The 12,435-nt window shown below is 52.8% G+C and overlaps 1 protein-coding gene across 6 annotated transcripts; it reads left to right on the plus strand.

Annotated features, from left to right (window-relative positions):
• The first annotated feature begins 755 nt into the window (after positions 1 to 755).
• Positions 756 to 8,791, plus strand: RHBDD2 (rhomboid domain containing 2). Of its 6 annotated transcripts, XM_014556049.2 has the most exons (5): positions 793 to 1,023; positions 2,557 to 2,681; positions 3,013 to 3,420; positions 5,292 to 5,442; positions 7,812 to 8,791. In XM_014556049.2, exons 3-5 carry the CDS (start codon positions 3,258 to 3,260, stop codon positions 8,167 to 8,169), a joined length of 672 nt encoding a protein of 223 aa, XP_014411535.1. In that variant the 5' UTR covers positions 793 to 1,023; positions 2,557 to 2,681; positions 3,013 to 3,257; the 3' UTR covers positions 8,170 to 8,791. The 6 variants fall into 6 exon arrangements, with proteins under 6 accessions (XP_032315467.1, XP_006181000.2, XP_032315468.1 ...); XM_032459576.1 differs by lacking the exons at positions 2,557 to 2,681; positions 3,013 to 3,420 and adding an exon at positions 1,147 to 1,200 and having other exon boundaries at positions 756 to 1,023; XM_006180938.3 differs by lacking the exon at positions 2,557 to 2,681 and having other exon boundaries at positions 757 to 1,023.
• Positions 8,792 to 12,435: the final 3,644 nt, after the last annotated feature.

Raw genomic sequence — 12,435 nt, forward strand, 5'->3', positions numbered from 1 at the left:
GCAGGATATTAGAGGGAAATAGTGACGAGAGAAGAAAATGAGGGCCCAGAAAATAGGGATTTCAGTCCCAGTCCAACCACTTCCCGCTTGTGACCTTGGGCAAGTTACCTCACCTTCTGGAGCACCTGCAATCAGGGAGACAATAATTCCACTTGTCTACTTTACACAGCTGTTCTCTGGTGAAGGTGCTTTTCGGACTTTAAGTGCTGAAATTTAAGTGCTGACCTTTATTGTTATTGTTATATTATATCCCTAATCCTTCAGGGCCTTTGGTAGAATCCCTCTTTTCTCTCCCACCCCTGTTTCTCTAACCCAAGCACTGAAACCTGCCCTTGCCAGTAGCCAATTCCGGAACCTGAGTTCTAATTGTCTTTGCTGTTTAGCTGCATTTCCCAGGGACCTCTCCAGATTTTAATTTACCTCATTGGTATAATGGGGTTAAACACAGATAAGGGAGGGGTGTGTGTGTGTGAGAGGGTAGGCGAGAGAGAAAGAGGGAGGGAGAGAAAGGAGTCTGTAAACTAAACGGTAAGGCACAATAATCATTAGGTAGCTAGAACAGTGATGATCAAAACCACTCTAGCCCCTGAAGCGGCTCCCACACCAGGCTTCGTTCGGCCCCGGGTATGCTGCCGCCAGAGGGCGCTGGCTGGACTCCTAGCTGCCTCCGCGCGGGGGCAGCTGGCTGGCGCGACCGGATTGGGAAACTCTGAAGGGGGCGGGGCCTCGGGGAGGCGGGGCTTCTGGCCACCTCCTCCGCTGTTGCCAGGGGAGACAGCCGCAGGGAGGCGGAAGGAGCTGAGAACCAGCCAGAGCCGCGAAAGAAAGCGGAATCCTTGGCGGCCATGGCGGTCTCGGAGCCCGGGTCCCGGAGCTGGTCCTTGTGGCCCGAGGTGCCATCCGCCACCTTCTTCACCGCGCTGCTCTCGCTGCTGGTGTCCGGGCCCCGCCTGTTCCTGCTGCAGCCGCCCCTGGCGCCCTCGGGCCTCTCGCTACGGTCCGAGGCCCTGCGCAACTGGCAAGGTGAGCAGGGCGGGGCCGGGCACCGATGCCAGCCGTTTTCTCCTGCCTTGCCAGGCCCTAGGCTCTGGCCTCTCAGCAGTCGTGCTACCCGTCTCCATACGCCTCATTATTCTCCCCACCTAGAGGATCAGCCCCATATCCCACGTCTTTGTGCAGAGCCCCATCTTCGTCATCACTGTAATCCTTCCCTACTCGGATTTGTTCCCTTCCCTGTCGCCGTCGAACTGGTCAAGGCCCCCATATCCATTCGTAGCAAATTGGTTTCACTTACCCCTGCTCGTTTGCCGAGAAGAAGCATTTTCCTCTCCCCCTCCCTTGTCACATTCACACCTACGTCTGCTTTAGAGCCTAACCACCCCCCCATTGGAAAAAAAATTTTCTTTCACCTTCGTCAAGACACTTGAGCTTCACCTGTGGCCTCCTGGGGTTTAGAATTTCCTCTGCTTCTTCGTTTTTATCTTAATCCTGATGCCGATTCCCAGCTCTTAGCGGAAGGGGGCATCTTGTACCTTTGGGAGAGGTGTTTGTTTTCTCTGGGGAGTGAGAAATTTTGCAGACCAATTAAGGATAAACGTCTGCTCATGTAAGACGTTCTTAGGGGAGGAAAATGGGGAATTTGTATGACTTGCTGTTTTGCAAAGCACATTCACGCATTAATCTCATCTAATCCTCACGATGATCCCATGACGTAATGTAGGTTTTATTGTTGCCGATTATTTAGATGCAGCTGAGGCTTAATGCGAGACTCGCAGGTCTATTGAGTCATACAACCGAGACAGGAACCCAGATTTTTCTTTTTACTGTGTGATGTTTTGGAACTGGAGCCTTGGGGTTTATAAGCCCCAAATTATATAGAATTGCTTCTAGAATCTTCATACTTGTACTTGGAATTTCAGTGTCAGAACTAGTCAACAAGTTATGACGTACTTTTCAGATAATGGAGCCTTATAGAGATGGCCTGACTGAGGTGTGTGGTTCATGGCCTGCCTCCCTGCTCAAATCTGAAACTCCCCCACCCCCACCCTAGATACGCAGCACATCTGTCCTCAGAGACAGATGCAAAATGCCAGCTTAACTGAGCTCCCTTCTTTTTTTCTTTACTTCACAGCTTCTTTGAGTGTTGGGTTTATGGGCATGTGAGTATTAGATACGTAAGATCTTTGAAGGCCTCAAGTGTAATCCTGTTCCTTCACATTGAGAAAACCCAAGCAGACAGGGCCTGTGACTTGACTGAGCTCAGCCAGCCTGATTCCACTTCCAAGTCCAATATCACTGCCACTTTATCGGTCTCCCTCCTTCAGTTCAGTGTTTTGGCCTGCAGGGGTGTAAAAGTACATAAGAGAGGACTGCTTTTAGAACAATAAAAATGAGATTCTTTGCTGTCTTATTGCATATAAAGCATCGCTCTACCTGTAAGCTTGGATAAACACTTTCAGGAGACTTCTGAGTTCTGTATCAACATTATTAGTGATAGTTTTCTAATCTTTATAGGTGCAAAATAATTCATGGTCCCTTTTTTCTTCCTCTAAACAGCCACTATGGAAGGAGAGGTCAGGATTACAGCCGAGGAGACGGGCACAAAGAGTGTTAAGTGACACCCACCCAATCCACCTGAAGCTGTTACAATTAATTAACCCTCAAACTGCCCGGTGAGATAGGTCAGTATTAAAACCAAAAAAAAAAAAGGATTATAAAGCACATTACAAATTCAAGTTGCTAAAAAGTGTTATTTTTTTTCCCCCACGTGGAAGCCAGTCACTGGTAAGACTTGCTCCAGGTCTGGGAAAGAGCAGAGATTAGATTTCCACGCCTCTACTTTGAGTCCTGGATCCTTCATTGTTGCCTCCCACTGTTTATTCCACTGGCTCTGGGCTGATTTTCACTGGCAACAAAAGCCAGGTGCTCCCCATTTCCTAGGTGGGTTGTAACCTGGCTTTCCCTTCTTGGAGCTACGCCCCCATCCCGCCTCTAACTCAGCCCCCTCTGCAGTTTACAGGCTGGTGACCTACATCTTTGTCTATGAGAATCCCGTCTCCCTGCTCTGCGGTGCTATCATCATCTGGCGCTTTGCTGGCAATTTTGAGAGAACCGTGGGCACCGTCCGCCACTGCTTCTTCACTGTGATCTTCGCCCTCTTCTCCGCCATCATCTTCCTGTCGTTTGAAGCTGTGTCCTCGCTGTCAAAGCTGGGGGAGGTGGAGGATGCCAGAGGGTTCACGCCAGTGGCTTTTGCCATGCTGGGTGTCAACTCCGTCCGCTCTCGGATGAGGAGGGCCCTGGTGTTTGGCATGGTCGTGCCCTCAGTGCTGGTGCCATGGCTCCTGCTGTGTGCCTCCTGGCTCATTCCCCAGACCTCCTTCCTCAGTAACGTCTGTGGGCTTGGAATTGGGCTAACATGTATCCTTCCTAGGAGGGGACTGTAGAACAGTGACATGTCAAAGCGTGGACCAAGTTGGAAGGCCTGGGGGGCCAAGTAGGTGGAGCTGGGGGCCCAGATGTAGGTAATCTGTGTTCTGGCTTCAGTTTTGAAAACCATGTGGCCTTGGGCAGGTCACTTCCCTTCTCTAGGCCAGAACTGCCTCATCAGGAAAAGATCCCCGTAGCTCTCTCCTCACAACAGCCCAGCACTGCCAGTTAGTGAAATATTCTGATTTGATATTTTTCCTTATAAACTGACGTGTAAACCTACATTTGACTAATTATGGTAAGACTCTATTGGAGGAATCTGAAATACCCATGAGCTGAAAGGACTAGGGAACAGGTTGGTTGGTTTTTGATTGGCTTAGTCATTCTCTCAGAAAAAAAAATTTTTTTTTAAAGATAGGCTTTTACCATATGGGTGGTTAAAAACATAGGAGAAACCTCATATTCCTGTGTGCATATTCTGGCAACTGGGGGGAAATTCCAAAGTACAAAGTGGAACCTCAGAACTAGTAGTGTTGGGAGTTGGGCAAGGTGCATTCCTAAAATATCTTCCAACTTGTGATTCTGTAAACTGTTAGTGTGGGGAAAGCCAGCTTGATCTTGAGGGTCACTTAATTTGTTTCCCTTATCTTGGGTATCACAGTTTGGTAGTGTTTGTGGTCCAAAGTCTGAAAACAGTTGTGGAAAATATCGTATGCTGGTTATAGTTATTTATTTGGGAAGACCAGTCTAGTATTATTACTTCTTCAAAGTCAGAAGCAGCACACATTCTTCAGATCATTCTGAAGTCATCAGCCACAACTTTTGACATCCTTTCAGCATTGGTTTCCACCTGGAATCGGTATTTAGAAATACACTGTCCTCCCTGAAAGAATTTAGAAATACCCAAGGGCATATTTGGTTATCACAATGACTAAGTGCTACTACCATTTAGTGGCCAGTGGCGAGGGATGCTCGATGTCCTAATGAGTGGAACAGTCTGGCCCAGCACAGAATTACCTTACCAGGGCATTCCAGTGAAAACACTGCCTCAAGGAAAAACATTCTCTTGTTGCTTTCTTACAGCCTTCTCTCTGCCACCACCTGACTTCTCGCTCTTGCTACACGATTTAGGGCTCAGCCTGCACATCACTTCTTAGAGAAAAACACATCAGATCTACCTAGACTAGGTCAGGGTCCCCAGCATGGTCATCTGTGGATAAATTTTGCTTATCACCACTATTCTACCCCAATTACTTACTCCTTGTCTGGCATTCATTCCTTATGTCTTAGTACCTGGTATATACTAGATGTTCAATAAATACTTGTTGATGGATGGATGGTTGAAGGCTGACTCTTTGTGGCTGTCTAGGCAGTGATGGGCTGACACGGGTCGGATGACCAGAGTACCATCACATCCGTGGGAGAGGTGACAGTGTGGAGGAAGTGCTGCCAAGGAGGCCCACAGGAAGCTCCCTGGGTCACATTGAGGCAGGGGTCCTTCTGTTTGGGACAGAAGTACAAGAAGACGTCCGTTCCCCCAGAAGGTACCAGGACAGCTCCCTGCTTCATCCCACTACACAGACGGGTGTGTGCTGGCTTACGGCTGTGATCGCAGGGGCTGGAGGGGCTTGAGAGATGGGATGGCTGGGCGTAGGGAGAGGTGAAACGCTAGCCCCTCTCCGCCCTCTCCTGTTGCTGGACCACGTTCCTGCGGAGGTACCTGCGGGCATGGAAGCTCAACTCTTGGTTTCCCCTGAGCTTGAAGCTCCAGGTGGACTAAGTGCTGACTCCCCTGTATGCTGTGGGGAGGGTTCAGCCCTCCCTTTAGCCACTTCCGGTTTTCCTTAATTCGCCAACCTCAGACGGCCTCACCTACTGCTATTCCATCGACCTCCCCGAGCAGGTCGCACTGAAGCTCGACCAGAAGTTCCCCTTCAGCCTGATGAGGAGGATTTCGATGTTCAAGTACATCTCTGGCTCTTCAGCTGAAAGAAGGGCGGCCCACAGCCGGAAGTAAGTTCCAGAACCCTGTTCTTTATTCCTAAAGCAACTCCAGGGCCTGTAGACGGTGCGCCTGGTTCAGTGTCATGTGGAGAAGGGAAGAGGGTGTGGGCAGCCTGGGCCCAGAAAAATCTACGCATGCATTTCTTCTGCACTCTCTGGAATCTGCCCAGCTGCATCGAGGTCAGGGCGGAGCAGGAATGGGCGAGGGGAGGCATTTGAAGTTCTGGCGCATAATCCCGGGTGGCCCCATCTAGGGCTGTCACCAGCCCTCAGTGCCGACAAGCGCTCTGTGCAGTGGGATCGGGCTCCGGCCTGAAGGCTGTAAGAAGCACAGTCCACACGGCACAGCCCACAACCTGAGAGGCAGGGTTTTCCTGGCCGCCCAGCAAGAGAAGGCGAGGTTTACCGTGTTCCAGTCCAGGCACGTTGATTCGTAGTGGAGAGTGCTGGGCACCGCCAGGGCCCTCCTCCCTCCTTTCAGAGAGGTGGCCCGAAGAGGACAGGAGTCTTTCTCCAGGTACCGCAGGGTCAGAAGAGCCTAGTCTGGAACCAGGGTCTCCTGCTCTGGGTCCTGTTTATTCCCTTTGCACTGCTGCATGCAGCCAGCCTTCCCTGGTGTTTGGAGATGCTGAGATTTCATGACGGAGGAGGGTTTCTTCAACAGTCCCTCCCGAAGAAAGGACTCACTGAGAAGTCAGGGTGCTTTTCAGTGGCCCTTTTCTGCGTTCAGCCAGCTGTGGAGGGAATTTGGCCTCCGTGATGACCTGGATGCAGGGTCTTGGTTGAGTTGGAAGCTGCACCTTGTCCTTTACCTTGTACTTTCTCTCAGGAGGGGGACACTCCCAGGCTTCAGTGGTTCAGAGCCCCCTGACCATCTCTGAAAGGCAGGGACGGGTACTGGGAAAAAACAGAAACGCACACTCACCCGTTTGGCTTCAGGCAAGTAATTGCTGGAGTCTAAATAGGTGGGAGACTGTTTAGAATTGGGTGGTGGGGGAGGGAGGGTATGGCTCAATGGTAGAGTATGTGCCTAGCATGCACAAGGTCCGGGGTTCAATCCCTAGTACTTCCGCTAAAAATAAATAAATAAAACCTAATTACCTCCCTGGCCAAAAAGCAAAACAAAACAAAAACAAACAAACAAAACAGAATTAGGTGTAGGAGCTGTTTGGCTCTTAATTGCTGTCCTCACAGAATCTAGGGAGGACTTAAGGGTCCTTGTTTGCAAACCTCCCACCTGTGGAGGGATCCCTGCTAAGACAGCTGGCAATGTACTTTACCCAGCCTTAACTCACGGCCCCTGTGGGCTGGGGGCTCTGACACTGATTCTGCTTCATGGCCTGCAGATCTGGTTGGGGGACATGGTGACCCTCTCAATCCCTTCCACGTCCTTTGCATTGGCGTGGTGTTCGATCCCTCGTTATCTTGGCCTCAGTAGGCACCCAGAACAGAACACGATGTTTTCGATGGCCTGGCAACGGGACACAGGCAGTGTTACAACACGCTTGTTTATCTTGGCAGTGGACTTGGCTTTGCCTCCCTGGAGGCTCTTGGCAAGCTTCTTATAGGCCGAAACCTCCATATTTTTAAAAACCTCAGAAGTACTACTAGGTGTCCTGTATCTGTACTTAAGCAGCTGATTTGTAAGGTCAGGTTTGGGTTGAAATGTATACAGCTTTAGTGCTTTACCTAACACCAGTATCAGCGGTGTTGACATTCGTTCTTTAGATTTGGAACTCTGCACAAAAGTTCACAGGATGAAACGCTTAGGGTGCTTCTGCCTTCGTGGTCCCAGGCACACGTGTCTGTGGTGGGGTCTTTAACCTCGACACAGACAGCTCCCCACACCTGTCCTGTCCAGGACCTTGAGCTGTGAGTCTTTATTCCTGAAGTCAGAGGTGGAAAATCACCCAGCAGACAAGGCCTGGGCCCAAGCCCTGTGTTACCCCATTAGAGCCCTCCCCTCCCTTCCCCACAACAGAGGTGGGTCTACTTCCTCTGGGTAGAATGGCTGAGCCGGCCACAGACATGCTGACTGCTGTGATCTGGTCCCCGTCTCCACCAGGTTGGCACGCTACTGTGAGTCAGTTACCCCTCAGGGGGTCTCAGGCGTGGGCCTGATTCCCCTTCATCCTGCTGGCTTCCTGCAGGACTGTGAGCGGGCCCTGCCCTCTCTGGGCATCTGTTTTCTGTGCAGTTGAGATGAACCTTTCTCCCCACATGGTGCTTTTATGGCTAGTTACAGGAAATGTCCAAAGCGCGTTGTAATAGAAAGCAGTACGGTGACCTCATGCTTTTCTCCTGTGGAGTGACAGCTGGAGGCGCCCTGCCCTGGCATTATGAGCTCAGTGACCATTTTCTCTCTTGTTCCTTTCCAGGCTGAACCCTGTGCCCGGCTCCTACCCCACGCAGAGCGGTCACCCTCACCTGTCCCCAAACCACCCTGTTGCCCAGATGCAGCACGCCAGTGGCCAGAAAGCCCTGTCCTGGCCAGCCAGCACTCCTGGGCACATGCCCAGCCTGCCCCCATACCAGCCTGCCTCTGGCCTGTGTTATGTGCAGAACCATTTTGGCACAACCCCTAACTCCTCCGGTGTCTACCCAGCTTCTGCGGGTGCCTCCCTGGGGGTCCAGCCCCCCGCCCCCCTCAATTGCCCGGGCACAGTGTATTCTGGGGCCTTGGCTACTCCAGCGGCTGCAGGCTCCAAGGAGTGCTCAAGGGTCCTGATCCCCTGAGAGAGAATTTCTAGGGAAGTAATCTCCCATCTCGGCCTTCTGAAGGTCCTCTCAGAGCTGATTTTCTTGACAAGAAGTTATTTATTGAACACCTCTCTGTGCCAGGCTCTGTGCTGAGTATTTTGATATATGTCCCTATTTCAGTCTCACTCATCCTGCTGAGACCTTTGTGAAGTACAGTTTATCGTCCCCAGTTTACAGATGGGAAGCGAGATGCTCTGTGAGGACGTGAAGTCGAGTGGCCCAGTGGCGGCACAGCTGGGATCCTTGGCTCCAGGCCCAGGCGCCTCCCACCCGCTGACCTGCCTCCCAGAGAACAGCTGGGCGATGAGGGCATTGGTTGTCAGTGGCTAATTCAGCTCTCCGTTTCCTTGCTGTCCTTGTATGTAGTGCTCTTGGTTATACAGTGTCCGTGTGTCTGTGTGTGCCCTTCGGGAGCTCCCAGCTGGCCTGCTTGCCAGTCCCCGGGCCTGCATAGTGTTTCTCCCCTGCAGCAGCCCCCCCTCCCCCCCCAGAATTCTGCCCTCTCTCGTGTGGTGAGATGGGCCAGTGAGCCGCAGCAGCATGCTGCTGGGTCCACGGTGTTGATTACCTTTGTATAAAGAAGCAGCCTCCAACCTGCCCTTGGTGTGTGGTCTCTTCGTGGTCTGGCCAAGGAGCGCGGAGGGCAGTGGCGAAGCTCAGTGAGATGGCGGAAAAAAGCGTGTTCAGGTAATCAGGCTGACTCCCTGTGGGGGATCTGTCGGGGCATCATTTGCAGAGGTCCTGGGAGAGCTGAAAGGGTAAACAGGAAGCTTTGGCAGCAGCAGGAAACCACTAGGCCCCTGGGGAGAAGGCGTGTTCCCAGAGCTCCAGGCTGGCTATTGTTAGGAGAACAAAGAATCTAGCATCATTGGTAGGAGAGAAGATCATTATTCCCTGCACGCCAGAAACCTCTCTCTGGTCCTCAGGCCAGGTGGGACCCACTAGCCAAAGAAGTTTCCAGACATTGTCCAGTTTCCCCTCTTCGTCAGCAGAGGGCAGCAAAGAAGCCACCCCCTTGGCGACCTCTGAAACCCTTGCCTGGGCTAGCGCTGAGGGTACAGGAGGCAGAGGGCTCCCTCCTGTCCATGGAGGAATGCCCTCCCCCTTCCTCGGAGGGAGTCAGCTTTGCAGATAATTACAACACAAGAGGATGGTGAGAGTCAGACACCCCACCCCACGAGGCTTCCCTCCTTCACCTGCTCCTCCTTTTTTCATTTAACTAACACTTTGTGAGCAACTACTGAGTTCCAGGCCTGCGCTAGGCTCTGGGGATGCAAAGATGGAACAGTATGAGCTCTGTCTTCAGTGCACCCGTAGTTCATTATAGGGGGCGTGCTCTATGGAGTGAGAGAGGGGAGCCAGGTACGGAAGTGAGGGGAGCCCACCTGGAGGGGAGGTGGCATCAGAGAAGAGACTTCCAGGAGGAGGAGAGTAACTGGGCAACAGCAGGGCCAGGAAGACGAAGGGCGACAATGTGAGCAAAGACAGGAAGGCGGGGATCCAGTAGGCAGGACGGAGGATGTGAGCACGGAGACTGGGAGGGCAGGTAGGAAAGAGCTGGTTGCAGTAGCCCGGGCTGGAAGTGATGGGAGGCCGGCCTGAGGCCCTGGCAGTGGGGTGGGACAGGCAGAAACGGAGTCGAGAACACAGAGTGACTTTCTGGAGTCACACCAAGCCTGTGGCCAAGCTGAGAGTGTGCGTACAGCTCTCCCACCTTAAGTCCAGCGCTCCTGCGCTGCCTGAAGGTGCCTACTCACTCAGGTGGGATGGAGAAGGGCCCAGAGTAGGGTTGGAGGCAGGATAATCCTGTAGGATGAGGTTCCCCCAAGCATGGAATGAAAGGACTTGGGGAGGGGTGTGCTGGTCCCCAACAAATCCCAGCCCAGCCCATTGCCCGAGGCAGGGACACCCCCGTCCCGTACCCTTGGCAGAGCCCAGGCATCGCCCAGGAGGAAGCAGGTTAGAGGGAGGAGGAAAGCCCGCAGCAGGGTGGACACAGCAGGCGCCCCACTGCCCTCGCTGCGCCCTGTAGCGCAGCTCAGACAGTGACCACCCCTCCCCGGGGACATGCGTCAGGGTAGCATCTCCAAGGTCTTCCATGCCATCCAGCATCCTTTGGTCACTGTCATGGGTTGAATTGTGCCCCCTCCCAAAAGATACGCTGAAGTTCTACCCCCAGTACCCATGAATGTGATGTCATTTGGAAATAGGGTCTTTGTGGATGTAATGAGTTAAGATGAGGCCAGACTGGATTCGGATGGGCCCTAAATCCAACGACTGGTGTCCTTATAAGAAGACCACATGAGACCCACAGGGAGAAGATGGCAGTGTGAAGACAGAGGCAGAGACAGGGTCAATGAGTCTATCCACTGAGGGGCACCAAAGATTCCTTGAAGCCACCAGAAGCTGGAAAGAGGGAAGGAAGGGCATTCAAGGGAAGCAGGGTCCTCTTGACACGTTGCTTTCAGACTCCTGGCCTCCAGAACTGTGAGAGGGAAAATGTTTGAAGCCACCCAGTTTGGGACACTTTGTTACAGCAGCATTAGGAAGCTAATAAAGGCAAGGTCCTCTCCCCATATGGCTACATCCAGACATCACCATCCCACTCAGAATCCTGGGAGCTCCCCACAGCCGGCTCCCCCACCCCCACCCTCGCCATCTCTCCACTGGCAACTTGGTTCCTCCTAAGGCATCCTGTTCTCATTCAGTGGGAGGAAAAGGGGGAGAAGGAGTGGAAGAGAAGTGACCTTTTGAGCTCAGGTCACCGAGTCCCTGCTGGAAATAGGAAGGCCAGAAGAGGGAGGTGGTCTGCAGGTAGGGGATATGCTATTTAGGGTGGTGTGATTTTGCCGTCATTGTCACCTCACGAGGTCACAAGGCAGAGATGGCATGAGGCATTGCAAAGAGATGGTGCCAGAACCCAGACTCTGGACACTATAGACTTCAGTCCCCACCCCCAGGTGGGGGTGGGGGCTGGAATTAGTAAATTGAGGCCCAAGGAAGGAGCTCTGATCAGAAGGCAAGAGGGTGTGGAGAGGGCGCCCTCCAGGCTCCAGCAACCTCTCCCTGGCTATGAGGCCTTGGGCAAGTCACCTGACTTCTCTGAGCTCAGGGAGAACTGTGCCTGCCCCACAGAGGGAGATCAGATATATAACAAAGAGGGAGGGCTGAAACCATTCTTCTTTCTAGTGTTTGACCCAGGGGCAAGCACACCTGAACTTCCTTCTCTCACCTGCGTCATCCCCACCTTCAGGGAGGTTGTCAGCACTAAAGGACAGTCACCTGACGTGATGTGAACACAGCTCCCAGGTGTCGTGAAAGGCTTTTGTCAACTATGGCAAATTGCACCAGTTCTGGTGGCCTTCTCCAAGTAGGTGTCTGTCTACTGCACCGAGAACTCTGAGGACAGGGACTGTCTTGGCTTGGGCCCTCATCCTCAAAGTCTGCGTTCCCTCGTTCACTGAGCATCTGCTGAGCACCGACTATGTAACAGGCACTATTCCAGGGGTGAGGATGCAGCAGAGAGCAAGGCGGCCAAATGCCTGCCTTCAAAGAGCTTACTACTCTGTGTGTCCGGGGCAGGAAGGGAGAGAAAGACAATCAGCAGACAAATAAACGAAAAATAGGAGCTGGTGATAACTGTGGTACAGGGCATTAAAACGGGACAATGAGGCATAAAGAGGGGCTGCTTTAAATCTGGACAGCCTCCCTGAGGAGGTGACTTTTCTGCTGAGACCTGATGGAATCCAAGTAGCAGCCATGAGAGGACCAGGGTGAAGAGCGTTCCAGGCTGACAGAGGGACAAGAGCAGAGGGCCAGATGGGAAGGGGGAGGATGGCCTGGGGTGATGTACACAGTAGGTGCTCAATCAGTGTGTGTTGCTCTGGGAATCCACAGGTGGGCAGTCTGGGCTTGGGGGGTGGCACTGGTGCTCTGAGCCCAGATGTCTTGTCCATCTGGTCCACAGGGAGCTCACAGTCAAGGGCCTTAGATACTGGGAGGCTGAGCCCTGGCAGTGCCCACCCTCACTCACTCACTCACTCATTCTCCTGTATCAAATAGTTACTGAGCACCTGCTACATCCTGGGCCTCAACCCTGGGGTGGAGGGGCACAGGGATGACCTAGACCGGCTCCCAGTGCGGTCTGGCGAGGGAGACAGAAACCAACAGTAATCCCAGGAGGCACTGGCTCTGGGAGGGAGATCTGCTCACCCACTGCAGAGCACAGACAAGGGAGCAGCC

The sequence above is a fragment of the Camelus ferus genome, chromosome 18, assembly GCF_009834535.1.
Source record: "Camelus ferus isolate YT-003-E chromosome 18, BCGSAC_Cfer_1.0, whole genome shotgun sequence".
Classification (NCBI taxonomy): Eukaryota; Metazoa; Chordata; class Mammalia; order Artiodactyla; family Camelidae; genus Camelus; species Camelus ferus.